The sequence below is a fragment of the Dysidea avara genome, chromosome 2 (assembly GCF_963678975.1).
Source record: "Dysidea avara chromosome 2, odDysAvar1.4, whole genome shotgun sequence".
NCBI classification, from domain to species: Eukaryota; Metazoa; Porifera; class Demospongiae; order Dictyoceratida; family Dysideidae; genus Dysidea; species Dysidea avara.
In genome coordinates this window covers 13,244,507-13,267,095 of record NC_089273.1, presented here as the reverse complement: position 1 = coordinate 13,267,095, position 22,589 = coordinate 13,244,507, and the positions used below count along the sequence as shown (strand labels likewise).

At 37.9% G+C, this 22,589-nt stretch overlaps 3 protein-coding genes across 9 annotated transcripts; 1 reads left to right on the top strand and 2 right to left on the bottom strand.

The window, feature by feature from the left end:
• Positions 1-728: 728 nt before the first annotated feature.
• LOC136246663 (uncharacterized) lies at positions 729-5,220 on the bottom strand. Of its 5 annotated transcripts, XM_066038199.1 has the most exons (15): positions 4,397-5,220; positions 4,206-4,351; positions 4,097-4,147; positions 3,953-4,036; positions 3,692-3,816; positions 3,557-3,629; positions 3,456-3,502; positions 3,363-3,406; positions 3,087-3,308; positions 2,369-2,434; positions 2,241-2,319; positions 2,171-2,195; positions 2,088-2,121; positions 1,977-2,030; positions 736-1,033 (listed from the first exon to the last, which is right to left on the bottom strand). In XM_066038199.1, the coding sequence occupies exons 9-14, from the start codon at positions 3,161-3,163 to the stop codon at positions 2,009-2,011; spliced, it is 303 nt and encodes a 100-aa protein (XP_065894271.1). In that variant the 5' UTR covers positions 3,164-3,308; positions 3,363-3,406; positions 3,456-3,502; positions 3,557-3,629; positions 3,692-3,816; positions 3,953-4,036; positions 4,097-4,147; positions 4,206-4,351; positions 4,397-5,220; the 3' UTR covers positions 736-1,033; positions 1,977-2,008. The 5 variants fall into 5 exon arrangements, 1 of the variants encoding a protein (XP_065894271.1); XR_010696722.1 differs by having other exon boundaries at positions 729-1,033; positions 2,171-2,209; positions 2,369-3,308; positions 3,557-3,816; positions 4,397-5,204; XR_010696723.1 differs by having other exon boundaries at positions 730-1,033; positions 2,088-2,126; positions 2,369-3,308; positions 3,557-3,816; positions 4,397-5,204.
• Positions 4,425-11,918, top strand: LOC136246662 (erythroid differentiation-related factor 1-like). 2 transcript variants are annotated; one of them, XM_066038198.1, is made up of 9 exons: positions 4,425-4,895; positions 9,542-9,654; positions 9,705-9,996; positions 10,055-10,428; positions 10,696-10,883; positions 10,938-11,015; positions 11,059-11,125; positions 11,176-11,382; positions 11,843-11,918. In XM_066038198.1, exons 3-5 carry the CDS (start codon positions 9,765-9,767, stop codon positions 10,744-10,746), a joined length of 657 nt encoding a protein of 218 aa, XP_065894270.1. In that variant the 5' UTR covers positions 4,425-4,895; positions 9,542-9,654; positions 9,705-9,764; the 3' UTR covers positions 10,747-10,883; positions 10,938-11,015; positions 11,059-11,125; positions 11,176-11,382; positions 11,843-11,918. The 2 variants fall into 2 exon arrangements, with proteins under 2 accessions (XP_065894270.1, XP_065894269.1); XM_066038197.1 differs by having other exon boundaries at positions 4,430-4,895; positions 10,716-10,883.
• LOC136246659 (uncharacterized) lies at positions 11,860-21,873 on the bottom strand. 2 transcript variants are annotated; one of them, XM_066038194.1, is made up of 11 exons: positions 21,768-21,873; positions 15,681-15,771; positions 15,516-15,628; positions 15,246-15,462; positions 14,743-14,833; positions 13,615-13,729; positions 13,014-13,118; positions 12,901-12,955; positions 12,682-12,847; positions 12,568-12,631; positions 11,860-12,511 (listed from the first exon to the last, which is right to left on the bottom strand). In XM_066038194.1, the coding sequence occupies exons 1-11, from the start codon at positions 21,786-21,788 to the stop codon at positions 12,128-12,130; spliced, it is 1,422 nt and encodes a 473-aa protein (XP_065894266.1). In that variant the 5' UTR covers positions 21,789-21,873; the 3' UTR covers positions 11,860-12,127. The 2 variants fall into 2 exon arrangements, with proteins under 2 accessions (XP_065894266.1, XP_065894267.1); XM_066038195.1 differs by having other exon boundaries at positions 21,764-21,867.
• Positions 21,874-22,589: the final 716 nt, after the last annotated feature.

Sequence of the window (22,589 nt, the reverse complement as noted above, 5' to 3'; positions counted from 1 at the left end):
CAACAGGGGATGAGTTGAAAGGTCAGTTTTCTAACAGTTGTTACTTGTTCTCAACTACACCAATTTTGCACTATAGAGGCAATTATGTAACATGCATATGAAAGAATACTGAAGTGTGTGGATTATAGTGAACATGTTGTAAACATACAGAAAGAAAAGAAACAAGACCATGTCGAACAAATCAGACAGCTAGGGTATGTACCATATCCATTGAGTCTGAATTGAGATCTGTGTAGTTCCAAGTGTTTGGCTTTAATGGGTTTGACATGACTCATCATAGCAATTGTTTGATTCTTGTTTCTTTTGTTTTTGCAACAGTCTCCATTATTTTCCATTCTTGTATTTTATTATTTTTACACTAGTCATATCTGGACTCTGCATATGCGGGAAGAGGTGCATATCACTATGTTTGTACCATCAATAATGAATATCCTACACTGCTTCAAAACATGCACTAATTGGTAAAATTACTGGTTGTTTTACAGGAAGTAAATCCCCAAAAAATCAAGAAGCAAATTATCAGATGGGAACATTTTGGCTACTGATAATTTACTAATAACACACCGACTAGTAAATCAACAGTGAACTGATGAGTAAACGTACTACACCAGCAGCACTATGGTTTCTGCTTTACTGTTAGTCTACTTTACTATGAGACACACATCACTAGTAATTTAACAGTAAATTTCAGTGGGGGTTTACAGTTAATTTGCTACACCACGAATACCATGCAGTAAATTAACAGTAATAGTAATATGAATACTGTTTGAAATTTATTGTTTATGGCCACATTGCCAGTAAATTGGATACAAGATAACAATACATCACATATTGCACAAGTCTAGTACTGTCAGTGCATGTGATGGTCATCTGAAACGATCATTTAGTAGAGCTGGATGATCTTCATTGAAGACATGGGTCAGAACATCTTGATAGAGGCAACTTCACAAGGGATGATGAACTGGCAGGGACTTGGAAGAAGCTGTTTGATGAGGCCTCACTGGTGTTCCAGATGCCACTGTTTCATTTCTACCTGTTTGAGGGAAATTAAGATAGCTGAGACATGGTAGCATAGCAGTATCATCTGCATAGCAGAAAATTGACAGCTATGTTCACTTCAGAATTGAAACAGGGACAAAAGAGTTTCTATTCTTAAACTATAGCTTGAGAAATATTATTTAATAATAAAACTGATCTGTAATCCCCCCCACCCCCCCTAAATTTTACAGTACAACGCAGTGATACCAAACTTCCGTATTGTGCATCCTTCAACATTAACCACAAAAAATTATTTTAGCCATGCAAGACATATGTGACTGTCTCAGCAAAAACCTGACTTGTTCACACAATTAAAAAAAAATTATTCACTCAGCGATATCAGCAGTGTCCAAGGAATGGACCACCAAAGTTTCAGCTTTCTGTGGTATGTAGTTTTGGAATTATAGCGATAGACAGTAGGAAGAGTAAGGGAATTGATTTGTACAGCGACTATACTGAAAATAATCTACAGGTGCTTACATTCACAGCCATAACTTCCATTTGGATTAGTCTACAATGTTGCAATTTGGCTTAAAACATTCACCATGGATTAGCACATCAGAGAAGGTATAGTATTAGCCCTGTAGATACTTGTACATATGGATATGAAGGTGGTTTGGTAGAAGAAACAATGACAATATTGTTTACTGCATCATAAACAAACGCACGTGACACGCATATCGTTAGAGCTAGAGAAACGAAGCAAAGATTTCAAACTCTCCTTGAACAGGCGAATAAGATGGTATATAGTTTTAATCGATTTGTGTCTTCCTTTTTCAAGTACTGGCCCGTTAAAAAATTGTGTAGTTTTTTGTAGCATGCATAATTTTACGAATTATTTTTAAATTTTGATTTTCTCAATACGCATACGTGTGCGAACAAGTCAGGTTTTTGCTGAGATGGTCACATATATTATGACATAAAATCAACACATTTACCTGTTAATGCAGTAGTCCATTACTGTATAGCATCATGGAACTAGTGCTTTTATTCTATAAGAGAGAGCATAATATGTTATACACATTGTGTGAGAAACAATGTCATTGTACCTGTGCAAGTTTTCATTGCTGTACTTTATTTCCCCTAATCTGCTAAATTTGTAACACTTTTATCGATTTTCACATAGCTGTACCTTGGAGAGAGAAGTGGCAGATCGCCTAGTGAGTGACCACTACAAAATTCAGTGCGATGAGTTAAGGTACCATTGCTGGTTGCTCCACATCGGCAATTATTATAATGCCAAGAGTTCCTTTATCAATGAGGTATGATTCATTGGGATACCTAGTTTGGAACAACAATGACCTCACATTTACACTCTACCTTAGCTGACCTTGGCACTATAATACTTTCATACATGGTGTGCTTCACAGCAACATCCCGGTCCTCCTGAACAAAGCTATGTGACAACAAGGTGTAATTCCCAGTTTGGTACAATATACTTAGAATAAACACAGTAAACTTAAACTTTAGTGGGCCAGCTATATAATAACTATACTTGTAAATTTTCAATCACATCAAGTTAATGCGCTAATGAATTTTTGTGGTCTCACCGCATTGTCATGTAGTGATCTAAAACCTAGTCTGTCAAACAACGTGATATAAAGACATAATTATTATTATCAATTTTAGTCAAATGGCAAGGAAGGGTTGCACAAAAGGCTGAGCCTGCAAACGTGCTCCCCAAAAGGACAAAACAGTACAAGATACAAGGACGATACACAAATACACAAACAACAAATAAAACAGTACAATAGCAGATAAATACAAAGCAACATTTAGTTAAAAAGAAAGTGCCGGAGGGCAACACGGAACAGTTTGGAGTCAGTTATCTGTAAGATATTGGAAGGTACGTTGTTCCAAAGGAAAGGTGAGTTGATGAAAAAGGAAAACCGATAAGTATTAATTGTGGATATAGAGGTGTCTATGGCTGATGGATTTGAGTGGGGTACACTGTTAAAACAGTTGGCTGCATATCACACCAAAGTGTGTATGATATGCCTCCTCGCACCGAGCACACCATTCTCTGTGTGTATTACTGACCATTTTACCTAATGTATGTATCGCACACTGTTATTGTGGTATGATCTGTATCCATTTCAATACTGCTACAATTAGAAATGTACATTTTGAAATATCATCAATTACAATTATTGTTCCTGGGTTTCAAGTCTTGTTAATCCAGCAGAAATCAATAATGTGGTGAAGATGAATGGTAACCATGGGAACTGCAACCATCAGTTTCTCCTATTTCTGTAACCAATGTTGCAAGTCTATAGGGTAGTATGATACTGTAAACAAATGAAACCAATAAAGAATGTTCTTACCACAGTTGTCAGTAATAAACATCCTTCAGCAGCAACGTATAATTCTGTCAATAAGTATTTTATATATTGTACAGTACATACATATGGACATACCTCAATAATGTCTATATGACTGCACCAAATCAGTTATAGTGTTCCGACTGTGAATTCAAGTTGAGAATACATTACACATTATTATATTTTACAATTTTTACCATGTTTGGTAGTCTGACCATCAATTCTGTAGCAGTACATACTTGTATCATTCTATCACTTGAATGGCCAACCCTACAAGAGAGAAGACACATTAATAGGTTAAGCCAATTTCACAAAATCGTTCATCAGCTTACTCCTTCCATACAGCTACCATCTTATTTCTTACCAACTCAGTATCCAACTAGACAGCTCCATCAACATCGATTTATAATCCCAGTCAGTTCCACTGTATCGTATCAGAAAAGCTTCTTTCCAAATACTTTAAGAGAATGGAACACTTTACCTAACAACTTTATTGAAGAGCAATCCACAGAAATTTTTACCAACTACCTTGTCATCACACAATAAATAATTTTATGTATGCAAAATGTTTTTTTTTTTTTGTCTGTAATTACCTGGGTCAATTATCAGCTGTGCTGTCTCGACCCAGTATATAATCATAATCATAATCACTGCATGCTATGTCGACGTCACTGGAACTACAAAGGATAGAGTAAGACCATTGATGAACTCGGCCTCAGAGAGACTTTTGTACGTACCATCACTCTATCCTGTCACTTCTGTCTACTGCTGCTTCTCTGCCACCTTGTCTGCCACCTTGTCTACATGAAAACTATAAGCTAAAACAAGTAGCACAGTGTTACCAACCTGTCATCCATCACGCCGAGCCGGCGGAGTCCAGCAAATGTGAATGGCTACTCGAGTCGACTTAGGCATATAATCGGCTTTGGCATAGTAGGCACTAGCACAAACGAGCCATCAGCACATGGACAACAAATAAAGTCCGTAGTTGCCTACAAAAGTAACAGTTAAACAATTACAGGAAACAGTGAACAAACCCCAGCTGGTATTCATTAGTCGATGCCGGCGTAGCTCCGACCGTCTTTCACCACCACCGGCCATGAAGCAACCAGACATTTACCAGCCTCGCTCTTTGCGTAGGTAGCTACACAACTTTTAACTTCAACGATTGTTAACAGAAGCAGCTGCCTCAAAGTACCGTTGCCTAGTTATGACATCCTCACGTGAGTGATATGGTGATAATTAAATAGCTTTTTGGATGGAACGTTTAACCTGGTCTAATTTGATGACTGCTTAAACATCTTTGCGTCTGTTTCCTGACCATATATCTAACTTCGTCGTAAGCCGAGGGATAGTGCGATATATAATGTAGCGTGTCGTACAGTATCTCCGAGTGTCAGATGTCCTCAAGCCGATATCCTGTATGCTTTACTTATCAGCGTAGCAACCACTTGGAAGTCGCTTGCACAGAGCTTACATACAGAGCAGAGACTACCACTAAGAATGATAAATGCATCACAAAGAAGTTTACTACAGGTATAGCTATACAGTATTCATACTTTTTTTTTTTTTGCCAGACCTTCAGTGCTGGTCACTGTAAAGTGCTAATAATAAATATTTTAGGTTTAAGGAAGAAAATCCATCCCTCCTGGAGGAAGACTGAGTGTGGCCCCGACTAGACATTGGGTGACCTGCAGTTCGAATCCTGAGGTTGGAGGGATTTTTTTCCTTACTTTGGCCCCTTTTCTGTTACACCTTATTCAGTCAGTAAGTTAAGTCACTAGGTCTAAGTCCTTGTAGGTTAGGTAATCCTAAGGCTGCAGCACATGTTGCTGCCAGACCTTCAGTGCTGGTCACTGTAAAGTGCTAATAATAATAAAAAAATAATAATAAAAATACAGTATTTTAAGAATTTTCATCCTGATCATTGTGGCTACCTGAATGCAGATAAAGGTTTGCCATCAGGACTGCCCAGAAGCAATATGGGCCCAACAATACACACCTCAAATGAGCTGAGACCTGCCCCAGTTGCCCCCCTCCCTGGGTGACTCAGTTTATCATGAAATACATCACCAAGCTCAACAGTGGTTGTCCTAAACCATAATGTCTGAACAAGAGAATTAGCTATCTAATATTTTGCTTAGTTTTTGCATGCCAGATGGGAGTGCCATGCATAATACTTCTGTGAACACCTGGAATGAATATATGGTCTGCAACTTCTTTGAAATTTCACACAGCTTTGAAATGTTGTTGAAATTCCGATCTGAAATCTTGTATATTTCTTGTATATTTCTTGTATACATACTTCCATATATGCAACATCGTGTGTGCTATGCCCTGTGTCCTTGTGACTCTTGTACAGTTTATAGAGATTTGAGGTGTGAAATTTTACCTTCTGAAGAATTTCCAAATACTGAATGTCTTGTGGTCCAACTTTTCTGAATATTTTGCTTTTGATATCATTGCCATGTTTGGTATCTTGCTAGATATAACGTTTGATATCTTGTTGCAGATCCTTTGACTTGGAATATTACATTACCGTATTGTTGTGTGCTAAAAAATAATGTACTAATCTTGTCAGCCATCTTGTGTGATCAGCTTGGTAATGTATTAGTCATTGTTGACAGTACAGCTATTTAACAAACCATAAACACCTTCCTTTGCCAGCACTTTTGAGAGCTCTGTGTAGGGAAATCAAGTATTCCCATAGCATTTTCAAACTTTGTACAAACAGATTGTTAACTATATAGTTTGTTGCATTTAGAATGTGAAGAATATTTGTCATCATATAGTGCACAGTGGGTCTGCCAACATTTGCATGGGCAGTGGTCACAGAATGTACAACAATGACCAGATGGTTTATTACCACACAAACTGTATGGGATGTAAGACTACATTTGGCTATAGGCCAACATTACCTTGTTTCTGTCACTGTGCAATGAAACCATTGGACAGTATACATCAAAAATTGTTCTCAACGTGTTTTAGTCAACTAACGTAATCCCATGTTACTAATAAGTGCATACAAATATCCTGTAGTGATTCACATAGAATGAAATGACCAACATTAATTATTCTTGGTCCAGGAATATAGCTATAGTACACTAACACAACAGAATTACTCTCCTTGCACTTGCTTGTGCATATCCAGCAATGAATATATACTACTCTGGTGAACGATCAGCTTATTACCAAACATGGGAGGAATTATGTATAGTGCAGATTTTATTTGTCTTTCATCTTCCAGTTGTATTGGTAGGAATAACATGCACGTTAGAGGTTTTGCAGGGAATGTTCACATAATATGTGCGCAGACATTGTGGGTGAATGTACATACCAAAACCCACAATACATTACAAAATTCATAACTACATGTCAACTCTCAATATTATACATATTTGCTAGATATAGCCACTTATTAGGCAGGAAACTGAAGGCAGTGATCCCTTTTATGGTTGTAATAATCTCTGACATCATCTCTTGATAGTTTTATTGATGGGAAGGGAAAAGGATAGTGATACAAATATTTACGTATCTTTGATAAATATTTTCAGTTACCTGAAATTAGCAATTAACAAAGTCAATAGTTCTAATGTGTTTATTAAGTGCCCAAGTATTCTGTGTTATATGCTACTTTCAATACAACGTCAAAACTCCCTGTGTTACAACTAGGGCTTATGGTGGGGATTGACATGTTAGGTTTACCCTACTAGTGTTCGAGTGTGTCAAATCCCCCATCATAGGAGGGATGAAGGGTAGTGTGGCAATACATTGATATGGCATTATTATAGTGCAATTGTTGTATATTGATTAAAAAGATATTGCTACAGTTTCAACTTCTTTCAACTGCTAGGGCCGTGCCTCCGTAATTATATTCACTTATTTGTAGAAATCCCTAAAGAGACTGACACATTAAGATTCTTGTTAATAGAACATGAATCTTTGGAGTAAGGACATGCGTACCATAGGCCTTTACTTAATAGACATGTTGTGTGTAAGAGATTGGTCATGTCCCATAGGTATAACAGTGATGCAGAGCTAATGCCTTACAAGACTGTTTACAAACTTGTTACCATTTTTTTTGTTTATGAGTGAGTCTTAGAGTACACTTGTGTACTATTTTTCACAATCTGGAAAAGTACTTGAACACAATGGTTTCTAAAATAAGAATTGATTCAGTAATTCTACATGCTTATAGGGAAATATATTATTAGTAGCTGCACAAGACTGTTGAGCCAATTTCTGCTTGAGATCATGTAATTTATAACACTCATTTCCTTTTCCAGGGGTGTGTGTGTATTATTTCATTGCACTCAGCTGTTTCTCAGTGTTATCAAACTTTCATACAGCACACAAAACATTGTGGTCGATGCTCTGAATAACTATGATTGGCCTGAAGAAGTGATACAGTATAGCTATCAATATGAAGTAACTAGTATAGTGGTCTCATCAGACGGTCATCTTTAAGGGTTTCTGGTAGTATCACATGTGGTTATTACAAGCTTCAGCAGTTCTTTCTTCTCAAGCTGTCGTTAAGAGCCACCTCTAAAAGCTTACAATAAATGCTCAACGTAAATCAACACCTTTCAGGGAATCACATACGCATGCATACACAGAACAAAGCCTCCAGGGACTGGGTGAAACACAGTTACATATTGCTACCCAGTGAACCAGGGATGCCTGTGTACCTACCTTGTGTCTGTGCTGAAAAATCCTACTGGGGCAAGACTAGTAACTGGCAAGAGGGCTGTCCAGGTCTCAGGATAGAAACCACAGAACCCAACGTTTTACAACTACCCCAACACCACTAAGTGAGACAGAATTGCTTCCATAGTTGACACCAGGTCCTCATTACACAGCTGCATGGGTAGACTGGAGCAATGTGAGTAAAGTTTCATCCTTAAGGAAATAACAACGACATTAACTGACCATCGTGGAGTATCAAACCTGTAACCCTGGCTGGTGCTCTAACCACTTGGCTATGTTGCCCCACGAACACACACTACACAAAAAACACACACGGTAAAGAATGTAACCAATTGTATGTTTGCCAATCAAATAACAATAGTTGTGTATTTTATGAAGTCTGTGATGTGTATAGCTACAGCATATTTTATAAACTAACTACTTGTTATAAGAGGGAAATTGCTACAGATTGGTTTTACACAAATCACAAAGGTGTACAAATTATCACATATTAGCTAACTTAACTATGTTTGTGTGGGAGTTATCATGTTTGGGTGGTCTGTTATGAAGAAATGACTGTAGGGATTTTCTTGAAAACAAGGCTGTACTTGTTTACAGGATGTAGTGAATACAAATGGTATGGTAGGAATCAAATCATGTGACTTTGATAAGGTATAATTTAACACAATATGACTTTGTATGTTTGTAGATTTCTAGTGATGCAATTACAGAGAAAACTTGTTGTGTTAATACATACCTGGTCACTTAACCATTTTACATTCTTGTAACGTATACCTATGTATTACTTGCCTGAATGAACATACTCTCTAAGAATATTCATTGAACTGTGATATAGTACAGCATGTAGTAGTATTAATTATCTTTTAATTCTGTAACCACTTAAATGTAATTTTCTATGCGATATAGTTGATACATACTTTTAGCAAGAAATGTAACTGAAACGAAATGAATCACTTAGTATCTCTAATATTTGGTTTACACTTACATAGGAAATTTGCAATTCTATTGTGATGTGGTTTCCTCCCTCTCTTATAGTACAGGAGTTATGTACAAGGTGTTGTCCTGTAAACGCCACTGCACCCGTACAGATAGAGAAAAACAGTGGCCAATTTTCCCAGGGTTTCTACTGTCAGTTTAAAATAGCTGTTGAAATAGAAAACAGTTTGTGAATCTGCTGATTCACTTAAGGTTCCACCTGTTATTGTTTTTTGCCATACCCCGTCCAGAGTGAAGTGTACTGACCTTAATGTTGTCTAGAAATATAGCAGGTCTCTGTAGTTGTGAGGGCCTGGATGTACTTAGCAGGAGATCAGGTCACCAAAAGAGCAATGGAAATTATAATTTTGCATCATAGTTTTATTTTCTAATAGTTTGGTATAGCACCTGGCAACAGGCTTAAGGAGTAGGCAGTTTTGTGTAATCTGTTCGGTCTCAAACTGATTAACTTGATTGTGATGGTATTATTCTTTCCTCAGAATGTTGCGGTCATCTTTGCTCATCCAGTAGTGATGCTGGCATGAAGGAAAAGTTGCAGCTGCAACAGAGGGCCTGACTGTATTGTGGTGACACGCACAGTCTTGTGTCAAAGGTTTGAAACTGAATACTTAACTGCTTTCCATTACAACAAATTATCTCCAGACCACCAATTTTCCAGTTGACTTTCCATGCAAATGTGTCAATGATGATACTAATCCCATTATGTCAGCAGTTCAAAAATGGAGTAATGACTTGTCAGAGGACAAAAGCGTTTGTCTTCAACTCCATGGTGACCTTGAAGCCACATTAATAGCCAGTTTGGACAGCTACAAACATGCTGAAACATGTGGAGACAAGGGGAAGGACTCCACCATGCAGCAAAGGCTGGGAAATGCCTGGAATGAATTGGGCGTTTATTACATGAAAGCCACATTTGTTATGGATTATGCTAAAGGTAGGTTTAAAGGTCTGTTACACATTTGTCATGTTCTACACGCATGTTGTCTGCTTAGATGTTAAATTGGTGGAAAAATACTGGAAAAGCAGTTACTCATGTCTAACAGATGGGCTTGCCTGTTTTGATGTATGCAATGACATTCCGAACAGAGCTCTTGTTTCTGCGAACTTGGGCAGACTAATGAGACAATGTGCAGCTGTATTCTCCTCACTTGCAACAGATCAAAATGAGGAGTTTTCCCAACAAGAGAAAGTGTACTACTATGACAAAGCAATTTCCTACTACCAAAGTGCCCTCCAGATTTTAAAAAATCGTCACAGCCACACAGACATTTGGAGTTCAATTCAATATGATTTATCAGGAGTGTGCTATGCTTATGGTAGCTTGCTACAAGACCGAGCACCGTTGTTACGACTATCTACTCAAGAGGTATTTATTCGGTTTGGAAAAGTTAACCCATTTAGATGTTGTTTTGATTTCAATATACTGCTTGTTAATACATGTAGTGTATTGTTGCTGCCGTACAATGCCCTAGTAACAGTGCTGAGTCTGCCTTTGCTAGTCACATGTAGTAAAGTGTCGGTTTTATATTTGTACATAATTTTGTTAGTGTTTCCTTGGATTGTACAACTTTTGGGTTGTATTATGTTACAGTGCATGTTCATAACTGTCTCTTGTCTAATGATGCAGTTGTAGGGTATTGATTTACAACACAGGTTGAGCGTGAAGTGCTTCAAATTCTCTTAAAGACTTTACAGCACACAGAACCGGAGTTGACACATTGCATCAGTGATAGCCCTCGATATGTTGGACTTTGTCTGTGAACTGGTGATAGCCATTATCGACTGGCTAGTCTCTATCATCATAGTATCAGATCTGGATCAGTACGTTTAAGTCTGTATGTGTGTATGCAACACAATTACTCAGTCACCATATAGCAAGGGACCCAGCAGAAAGTAAAGCAAGCCCGAGGACAGGCAGAAAAGCACTACAGAAAGGCTTTAAACAGTTATATTGTAAGTAATACTTATTCAGGATTCACGTATAACTTTCTACCAGCTAGAGCATCACTATTGGAAAATACTTCAAGTGCATATTGAGTATGCTTCACTACAAGAATTGTATGGTATGTTTTTTTGCATATGTATTCAAATCTGATGTTGGTATTGTTTACAGGCAGCAAATCAAAATCACCACACTTTATGCTGAATATCTCTTGCAATGTAAGCCTGTCTTAGAGTATATCTTAGATAATAATAGTCCAGAGGACAGTGCTGGGCCAAGCACAGATGACAGTACTCTACCCAGCAAACTATTAAATCTTTTAACACACAAGTTGAGACAGAACTTAAAAGAAGTCGTTGCTATCCATGTTAAAAAAAGGTGAGGAGAGGTATGTTGTTGATGAGTTATGTACTAGTGTACGTTACAACAACATTGAGGGAGTTTTAAGTTTGGTTGTAATCTTGAGTTACATCGGGCTTCTGCATTTAATTTACAAAATTACATTTGACTTTGTCTGCTAACACAGAAACCATGTGTATAGGCCAAACATAGTTAGAAAAAATGTTCATCTTTTTGCAAAAACACCTTTGTTACAAAACCAGATTGGATTTTGTATAAAGATTTTTATACGCAAGAAACTGGCAAATATTGACCCCATATATTGGTATACATTTACATATTGTACTCTCAGAAGTAATGATATATAATGCTAGGTAACAACTTCAAAGAGTTTTTGTTTTATACACAAAATAAACTAACTACATTTTAAATCTGACCAGTGTAGACATCACAATTTAAAATTATGTGTTAAAATAAAATTTTTCATGCATTCTTATAGTGGAAATGATGCTAGTTCTAAGGAGTTATACGCCACTTCATTAAAGATTGATACTGAAGAAATAGACATTAAGAAACTCAGCAAACAGCTCAACATTTTGCTCACAGATATAGCCTCTAAAGTATTAGATACTTGATAATATATTTTCAGCTATTTGCTACATGTATATAAGTTATACTGCTGATAGTCATGTTAGTACAGTATCCTGAGATGTAGACTCTTTCAGGGCACTTGGTTTACATGGTGCAGGGATAGGTATTCCTTTATTCTGGCCAGGTTGTCTTCTTAAAGGTGCAGCTTTTCGTCGTGGTGTTTTAATGGGACCAACACTGCGTGGCAGAGAGTATGTCCCAGTCTGTAGCTTCTCCAGTTCTCCTGGTGTGGAATAATAGAATGGAGAGGGTGGCCCCTTTTTGACGGGGAAACTTCTTCAGCCTTATCAAAACAGGCAGAAGGAGATTGAGAGATTTCAAATGGGGACTGGGGAGGATTCACAGTTGCACTAGTACAATCCATTGTGTCTTGTAAATCTTCCAACAGGCCTTTACTATGGTGCATGGAAGTGCTAAAGTGTGGGTTATCATAGTTAGTGGCATCTGCTTCTACAGTAACCATTGTGGTCTCTTCTGTATGCAAATCAATAATAGGCTTCATGGGCACATAGGTTTTCTGTAGCAAGATTGAATGGCTCCATTCGTACAACCATGACAAATACTTTCACTTACCTCTTTGGTGTTGTCTAGTAATTCATCATTCTCACTATCAGTGCTATCATTCCATTTAAATGGTCTACAATGATTACTAGTAACACTATATACTAGTATACATTCATAGTTTACATTTTGTATCCTCTATTCTGTAGAAGGTATACAGTGCCTATGCATGTTATCGTAATGGTCACAGCACAGAATGCTACTAATCCAATCGCCCATAAGACCAACTTTGAAACCTTCCCAACTGTTGTTTCCTTAGCATGCCAGGAAGCATACATATACATTGAGTTATCTATATTATTGAGAAACAGGAATGAGGAATTGTTATGTGATATACAAACATACTCAATGTGAAAGGTGGATCTGAAGGTGGGCTGAGTGAATACAGTAAAGACTTTTCCTATGTACAGTTCAATAGGAAAAAGTAACAACAAAGAAGTCTTTCTACAGTTAAGTACCTTGGTTTTAGTGAAGACAGCCAACACCAATGAATAGTATTGGTTAGGCTTGAAAGCAGATAAGAGCCCAGTTGTGTTTTCCAGTATCAGTTTCGATGGCAGTTGCTTTTCAGAGAATGTATCAATGACAAAAGCCACACTTTTGTGTGTATGGGTTAGGGCTGAGCGATACTACCGTTTTAGCGATATATCGCGATATTTTGAAAGTATCGATATCGCGATATTTTGTTATTAACTATCGTGATACCATGCCTGTACATTACTGTCATTAAAAATCCATTTGTTATGCAGTACTTGGCTAAGAATCCTTGTAAATGATAAAGTCCACCCATCTGGTTTCCCCTGCAGAGAGGTGTGAACACCATAACAACCTCAAAGCATGTGTTACAATAACTGTTACTGTAAACAAGGATGATAGTGGCTAGTTTGCTATCACCTATAAGGACTTCCTACAGGAATGCTGAGGAATAAGCTATGTGGCACCAGCTATGATTGACTTGTTTGTAAGTATCGTGAACTATTCAGTATCGTGAATAGTGACTTTAGTATCGATCATGATACTAAAATGGCAGTATCGCTCAGCCCTAGTATGGGTAGCTACTTGACTGGACTTTGCCTTGTTCAGTAGCTTGTTGTACGGAATTAGTGGAGAGAATGGTTCTGTAATTGGCTGTGATTTATCTTTATGAACTGGAACTGCCAGTAATGTGTAGTGGCTTTAAAATATTAACAAACAAAAAAAAACAAAAAAAGTAATTCACCAAAATTTTTTGTTAAAACATTTAAATATTGCTGACTCATTGCTTATACTTGACATTAAATAGTACATAATAAAAAAATGACAGTCCTAATTTGTCTGATAAACTAATGATATATGTAATAGTTATACCAAGGTTGCGAGGGATTTTGCTGATATATACACCCAAAGCCCGAGGGCCGCAGGCCCGAGGGCTGCGGGTGTATATGTCAGCAAAATCCCAAGCAGCCATGGTACAAGTGATATATATCACTTGGGCGCACTCACCTAATAGGTGAAAGAACTAACGAGAACTCATCCCATTTGTTTATACAGTAGCATCTGAAGATCGATTGTGGTTTTAATAGCGTGGGCTAATAGCCATCAAAACGTTGTCCATACGTTAAAACGTCATTAATACGTTACTATGCTCTGTTAGTTTTCAACACGCAATGTTAGAAAACTTGCGATTGTGGGATGGAGTTTATATTGTTATCATTTTTGTACTAAGTTAAGCCAACTAACTTCGCTATTGGGACAGTAAGTAAGTTATTATATTAAGTTAAGTACTTAGAACTGTAAGTTACTATCCTATTTCAATGTAGCAGTAGTAGCTTTGCTGTTCCATGGTCTGTTCAAAGGCTGATACACGGTGGGTAGAAATACGCATCCACCATCGCCCAAACAGTTATTTTGTGCCTTCATTATCCTTTAGTAACAACTAACTACTCTATCTTAGCTTATGTACTAAGCTTAGCAACCTCTAAAAAACCGAGTCCCACAATACAAAGCTCTATGTCGCTCAATATAACGAGTCAAAGCGCATCGATTCTTTGAACTGGCTGGGTATCAAAGTCATTGGCAAACCGCTTTCCCATGATATTGCCCGGGAAATATCTTGATAGTGCCCGGGAAATATGCGAGTTAAACACTGAGCGGCACCTTTGAACGCCCACGCTAAAGTGGTATATATAAACAGTTTCTCATGATTACCTAATCAGTCCAAACTGATTTGAGGTAGGATGTAAGATAATTTCCACATCATGACTAATACTAACTTTTGGTCTCTTGGGTACCTGTGGTCCTGGTAAGAGAGTGTAAGACTAAATCACGCATAGAAACAATTACATAATTGTAATGATCAAATCGCCCACCTGTGGGCATGGCATGTTTATGCAACAGATCATGAAAGTAGTACGTGCAAGTGTGCTAGGTTGGTATTTCCTGTTGCAAGTCAGGTGTTGTGTGCCACGATATGCAATAGAGAGATAGCAATTCAGCCCATGTGTTATTAGCACCGTTCCAGTCACAACAATACTAAAGGAAGCCAAGCCTTCTGAAACTCAATATGGACATGTGTGAAAAGACAAAATTTGATTCATGACCAACACAACTTGAGCTATTCAAGAAGCCTAACCTAACTTAACTTTCCCTGTACATATACTACTAAGCTCCAATTTCTATGAAGCCCTCAAGGTAATGTAGATGCCTCTTACTTCCAACTAGTGTCTTAAAGTGCACTATAGAAACTAGCTCGTTATCTGCCACTGATGAAACCACCTGGCAAGTATAATTCACATTTGGTACCAAATCTTCAATGAGCTGTTCTTGGTTGTATTTTGATAAGGCATCATGGATATAAGACTTTGTATGATAAATCTCATGAATGGCTCTCCCATTCATTAGATATGCTTGGCTACCAGTGCAGTTCACCTGTAGGAAGGAAGTACACATGTTCCTGTTAGAGTTCAGGCTCTGACTCTGACCTTAAACTTAAGACCATGTATGCTGTGTGTGACAGGGAACGTCCAGGTCAGCAATGCAGAGTGGTTGGTGATATGATCAACCTCAAGATTTGCTCGTAGATTCGATGTCAATACTAAGCATAGATCATGCAATCAAAGTAACATCACAATTTGTATATTACTAACTATGCTTTTTATCTGCATTCACAGATGAGTCTGTTTTCAGTATTACTGGTTCTGATGAGGCAGAATAGCCATTGCTTGAAAATAAAATGACCTACAGAATAAAATTACAATAATGTGGTACAGAGGTTGCTGGAATTAATGGGGGTGGCCTTGATCCATCACTGTACAACAAGCTTGTCATTCGAGGGGGTGGCATTGTAGCCCCTTGTGTACATGTACACTGCAGTACACAAACAGGTCAAATGTGCTGACTGAGATGTAGCCTAGCCAGCCATAAACACATAACAGCTCATAGACACGACACTCACAATCTTATCACTCTAAAGGTAAACTATTAGCCAACAGTCGTAACCACTATTAAAGGTAATTTCAGTGGCATTTTGGCATATCCCAGTAAAACTTCTCGCTTTGTGCTTTTAAAAATCAATGTAGAATCCTCAATTCACTATAGTCAGTGCATACATGGCTAAGGAATGTGTACTGCAAAACCTTAGGGTTTGCAGTACACATTCCGCCCCAATAGTGGAGCACAGACTGCTGTTGCACCTTACATACATACTGTACCTATATACAAGGAAATTAACAGCAAGCAACTTAATATGGAAGGGCACTGTGCACATTGTGGTTTAGTGTACCAGACTAACTGACTGATATCTTTCTACCAAACACTACAGGATTGCAATTAATTCCTTCATTTTTTAATTTTGCTGAGGTCCAAACATCAATGGCTTCTTGTGCTGCATGGCTTGTTTTATGTTCTATTTCAATCACACAAACTGTATGCATGTCAAGATTTAACAAAATGATTTCCCTCTTTCCTTTGCACGCTGTTTCATAACTAGCAACCTCTGCAGAACTTATAATGGGATAAAGTATCCATAATTTTGTATCGCACCATTTATATTTGAGATATCGCATTTATAATGGACGTATTGCACCTCTTACATAGTGGATTGATTGTAGTGGCACTTTTCAGCTGTATTTCATTTGTAAAGAGTAGAACATACAGCTGAAAACAAAATAAAATTTTGACACAGTAATTGATAGTTATAGTGGATGTACAAATACACAATTAGTACTACTACCACAGGTATTTTTACTTTGACATAACATGCCAGAATGCTATAATATATCATATAAATACATAGTTATCATGAACCACGATAGTGGGTTCATAATAGGCCTGAGCCTATTATGCTCAAAATTTTACCTATTATTCTTCCAGAATTTCCCAAAAAAGTTCTCCTATTATTCTTTTTGTTATTCTTGTATCCAGCCTATTATTCCATAATTATTCTCATTCAGATATATCTGTGGCTAGTTACTTAGTTTTCAAGATGCTGCTATATATAAGTAGTTTTGTCCGAATTATTAATAGCTATATACGAAGCATTCCAACTTACACATTATTTTTCTATCCATAATAACAGCAGACTTAGAATAGCTATCTACAGTAATAATTCAAGTGTATTTAATTATTAGTGTATTAAAATAGTATGCTGTAACTACTGTATAGCTACTAAGTTAGGTAGATAATAATGCTCAAAGACTTGAAGAAGGAGACTTGAAGAAGGTACACTGGTATAAGATGTACAAGTTTCAGAATTGCAGATAATCATGTAGTTAAATCGCTGCAGATTGTTAACATGAAACGATCTGACTGCTCTATTAGAGTATTTGAGCGTTCTATTAGAGTATATCGATCTTTTAGAGGTTTTTCAGCTCCTTTCAGCCAGCACTCCTTTATATCATTTGTGGTAGCTTAACTCTTTCTTCTAGGTAATCAAAAAGAGACATGCCCCCTAATTCCACCGATTATTCCCGTGGTCGTCCAATTATTCTAAAATTATGCCTGTAACCATCCTATTATTCCGGAATCATTCTCACGAAATTGGTGACCTATTATTCTCAAGATTATGCCGGCATAATAGGCGCAGGCCTAGTTCATAATAGGGATCACAGTGGAATTTTTGATAATCCTAATAGAGCAGTCACCTAAAACTAGCCTTAGAAAGCAGACTCGAGCACAAAACAACACTCAGATGGCTTATTATCAAACACTGAACTCAGACAAATGGTGATATAGCAGTAAAAATGATCTAGACGAAATTTAGAAACATTCAAAAATTGCAAATTTTATGCGATTTGTTCATATTATTATTCATAATATTATTATCTAATCCAAAACAGCCAAGCTGTAAAAAAAGTGTGCGGCCCTCAAAAAGGCTATGGTGAAAAAAGATGTGAAATCCAAGGTGGCGGCCAAGAAATGGCTGTGATGGTAGGTTAATGGTAAAAATTTTAATAACAACAATTCAGGTGAATTTTTGTGCCGCTTGGTCTTGGCAAAAAATTCACCTAAATTGCCGTTATTAAAATTTTTACCATTAACCTACCATCACAGCCATTTCTTGGCCGCCACCTTGGATTTCACATCTTTTTTCACCATAGCCTTTTTGAGGGCCGCACACTTTTTTTACAGCTTGGCTGTTTTGGATTAGATTTCACTTCTTTTTGTATTTGTATACCCCAAAGCCAGCCTATGGCCTGCTTTGGGACTTTTTAAACCTATCTTTTTTTCTTTACCACAGGAAGAAGAAAAGATGAAGCAGATGTACCTTAAATATTTCTGATTTTATCAGTAAATGTACAAATTTTATATATAATACGTATATTTAATACAGAACTGTCCATGGTGGTTTCTGTGTAACTGAACACTCTTCAAGGTAACTTCTTCTAGCTGATCTCTCTACAGGGTGATTTGTTTGTAGCTGAACTATCAACAAGGTAACTTCTTCTAGCTGTTCTCTCTACAGGGTGATTTATTTGTAGCTGGATTCTGTACAGGTGATTTTTTTGCTGCTGAGCTCTGTACAGAATGGTTTCTTTGTAGCTGAACTCTCTACAAGGTAACTTCTTCTAACTGATCTCTATACAGGGAGGTTTGTAGCTGAACTATCTAGATGATGGTTTCTTTGTAGCTGAACTCTCTACAAGGTAATTTCTTCTAGCTGAACTCTCTACATGGTGGTTTCTTTGTAGCTGAACTCTCTACAAGATAACTTCTTCTAACTGATCTTTCTACAGGGCAATTTGTTTGTGGCAGAATTTTCTACAGGGTGATTTCTTTGCAGCTGAACTCTCTACATGGTGGTTTCTTTTTACTGTAGCTGAACTCTCTACACAGGGGCGGATCCAGAGTTTCGAAAGAGGGGGGGCACCTTTCTGAAAAACAGTTGAAGACCAAAAAAAAAAAAAAAAAGGTCACAACAATAATAGCTAGTTATCCTTACCAACTATATCACGTCTTTTATGTAAAATAAAATCCTATTTGTAGCTTCATAGGTAAGCTACACTGCCTCATGAACATTGTGACTGCTTTATTAGAGTAATTGACTGCTCTATTAGAGTATCTCGATCTTGAAGGGGGGGGGGGCATTTGCCCCAAACGCCCCATCCTGGATCCGCCACTGCTACAAGGTAATTTCTTCTAGCTGATCTCTCTACAGGGTGATTTGTTTGTAGCTGAATTCTATACAGGTGATTTGTTTGCAGCTGAGCCCTTTACAGAATGGTTTCTTTGTAGCTGAACTCTCTACAAGGTAACTTCTTCTAACTGAACTCTCTACAGGGAGATTTGTTTGCAGCTGAACTCTCTTCATGATGGTTTCTTTGTAGCTGAACTCTCTACAAGGTAACTTCTTCTAGTTGAACTCCCTACATTGTGGTTTCTTTGTAGCTGAACTCTCTACAAGGTGACTTCTTCTAGCTGATCTTTCTACAGGGTGATTTGTTTGTAGCTGATTTTTCTACAGGGTGATTTGTTTGCAGCTGAACTCTCTATATGGTGGTTTCTTTGTAGCTGAACTCTCTTTATGATGGTTTCTTTGTAGCTGAACTTTCTACAAGGTAACTTCTTCTAACTGAACTCTCTATAGGGAGATTTGTTTGCAGCTGAACTCTCTTCATGATGATTTCTTTGTAGCTGAACTCTCTACAAGGTAACTTCGATTCTTCTAGCTGAACTCCCTACATGGTGGTTTCTTTGTAGCTCAACTCTCTACAGGTGATTTGTTTGCAGCTGAACTCTCCACATGATGGTTTCTTTAAATTTGTAGCTGAACTCTCTACAAGGTAACTTCTTCTAGCTGATCTTTCTATAGGGTGATTTGTTTGTAGTGGAATTCTGTAAAGGTGATTTTTTTTGCAGCTAAGCTCTTTACAGAATGGTTTCTTTGTAGCTGAGCTCTTTACAAGGTAACTTCTTCTAGCTGATGTCTCTACAAGGTCACTAGTTTGTAAACGAATTCTCTACATGGTGGTTTCTTTGTAACTGAACTCTCTACAAGGAAACTTCTCCTAGCTGATCTCTTTACAGGGAGATTTGTTTGTAGCTGAACTCTCTACAGATGATTTGTTTGCAGCTGAGCTCTTTACAGAATGGTTTCTATGTAGCTGAACTCTTTACAAGGTAACTTCTTCTAGCTGATGTCTCTACAGGGTCACTAGTTTGTAAATGAATTCTCTACATGATGGTTTCTATGTAACTGAACTCTCTACGAGGTAACTTCTTCTAGCTGATCTTTCTTTAGGGTGACTAGTTTGTAGTGGAATTCTGTACAGGTGATTTTTTTTGCAGCTGAGCTCTTTACAGAATGGTTTCTTTGTAGCTGAACTCTTTACAAGGTAACTTCTTCTAGCTGATGTCTCTACGGGGTCACTAATTTGTAAACGAATTCTCTACATGGTGGTTTCTTTGTAACTGAACTCTCTACAAGGAAACTTCTCCTAGCTGATTTCTCTACATGGAGGTTTGTTTGTAGCTGAACTCTCTACAGGTGATTTGTTTGCAGATGAACTCTCTACATGATGGTTTTTTGTAGCTGAATTCTCTACAAGGTAACTTCTTCTAGGTGATCTCTCTACAGGGCGATTTGTTTGTAGCTGAACTCTCTACATTGTGGTTTCTTTGTAGCTGAACTCTACAAGGTGATTTCTTCTAGCTGAATTATCTCTTTCTATAGTTGCATGAATTCCCTACAAGGTAACTTCTTCTAGCTGATCTCTCTACAGGGTGAATTGTTTGTGGCTGATCTCTCTACAGGGTGACTTGTTTGTAGCTGATCTCTATACAGGTTACTTGTTTCTAGCTGATCTCTTGAATTCTCTTCGGGTGACTGCTCTATTAGGATGACTGCTCTATTAGAGTATCTCGATCTCGCGCTTGCTACACCAAGTTGGATTTCGTGTTATAACTCCGTGGCTTTAAGTCTGATTCTTCTACACCATTGAAGAGCCTTTCTAAGATGATAACTCCATCTGTACAGCGATTTTCAAAGCATTACCCCAAGCGGTTTACCTGGTAGGCGTGGCAAGCAGTCGTTTTTTTTTATTAGCTAATTTAGATTGCGTAATTGTTACACACTGTTGGTTTTTTCGTTGTATCTTCCTGGTTTTTAGCTCGATTTCTTTCAAACCACAAAAGGTTTGAGGTTCAATAGTTAACCTATTCGCCCACCGATTTTCAGCTTCTTCCCATAAGCGGTTTACCCTGTAGGCGTGACAACATATTGGTGTTATTTTTCGTGAATAATCGCTCATAACTCTTTGCCTGTTTATCTTATTCCAGCCAAAGTTGGTACAGAGATGCGCCTTTATAACCCCCTTCTGTGTGCCAAATTTCAAGGCGATCGGATATGGCGTTCGCGTCTTATAGTAGTTTTTGTAAGTGTGCGAAAAGAGGAAGAAAAATAAGAAGAAAAAAAAACGAAGAAACTAAGCCAATTTTTGAAGTCGCATATCTCGGGAGCGCTTGAAGCGATTTCGCTCAAATTCTGAATGTGGAGTGCTGAAGGTGGAGGGAGTGTCCACAGCAAACTTCGTCTTGTTTCATCAAGGCAGCACAGAGCTACGGAGGTGCGAAAATTGCGTTTTATTTCTTCCTGTCAATATACTCACGGGTGTTACGCGCCGGCTTCTTGGGCCGCACGATACACTACCGTGTGTCTTGATTATTTTGTTTCACTCGTGTACAGCCCAAGGCTTCCACTTTTTCGTGATAGCTAAAAACTACACAGCCTTACTCACTGAGTCCTTCCGCGTGTCCATGACCCATTAATTAACCCGATCGCTAACCGGCCTCCACCTCGATAAATTTCTAAGTTCTTTGCCATTGCCTGCTGTTCCGTATACGGAAGAAGCCGTAGAAGAACAAAATTATGGAATGTTGTGTGCTCAGGGATGCGTATTGTTCGACTATAGTCTTTATAACGTTAATAGATCTTAGAAAAGGTTCAGAGGCGTGCAGCTAGATGGGTTCTATCTGACTATAGTTATCACAGTAGTGTTAGTTCCATGCTGGAACAGCTCAACTGGTTACCCCTAGTGAAGAGAAGGAAACAACAGAGGCTTAATTTGTTCTATCAAATAATGCATGGAGGAATTGGCTTATCTTTACCAGAATACATTCATTTCACCACCAGACACACTAGACATCATCATCCGTTTCACTTGATTGTACCACCAACAAACACCACCACCTACATGACAAGCTACTTTCCAAGAACCATCCGGGAATGGAATTCACTGCCAACGCACCTAATTGAACTGAACACTCTAGCTACATTTTCAAACTTGATTGAACAGCACTTATAATTTGTGATTGTTTGGGCTTAATCAGCTTTGCTGTCTGCCCTTTTCCCCCCAAATAATAATAATAATAATAGATGGCAGATTGAAGCTGTGCAGCACTCTTCTACCATACAAGATTGCCATAATAGGGTCTCTAGTGAGCTGCCCATCTTTGCTACAAGAAGCCGTTTAAGCGTGCATCCAGTTTATTCTTCTTTCTAGCCATCACAGTGAGTGCTTTGTTTGTCCATTATAAGTGGAAGATAAATGGTAGCGCTG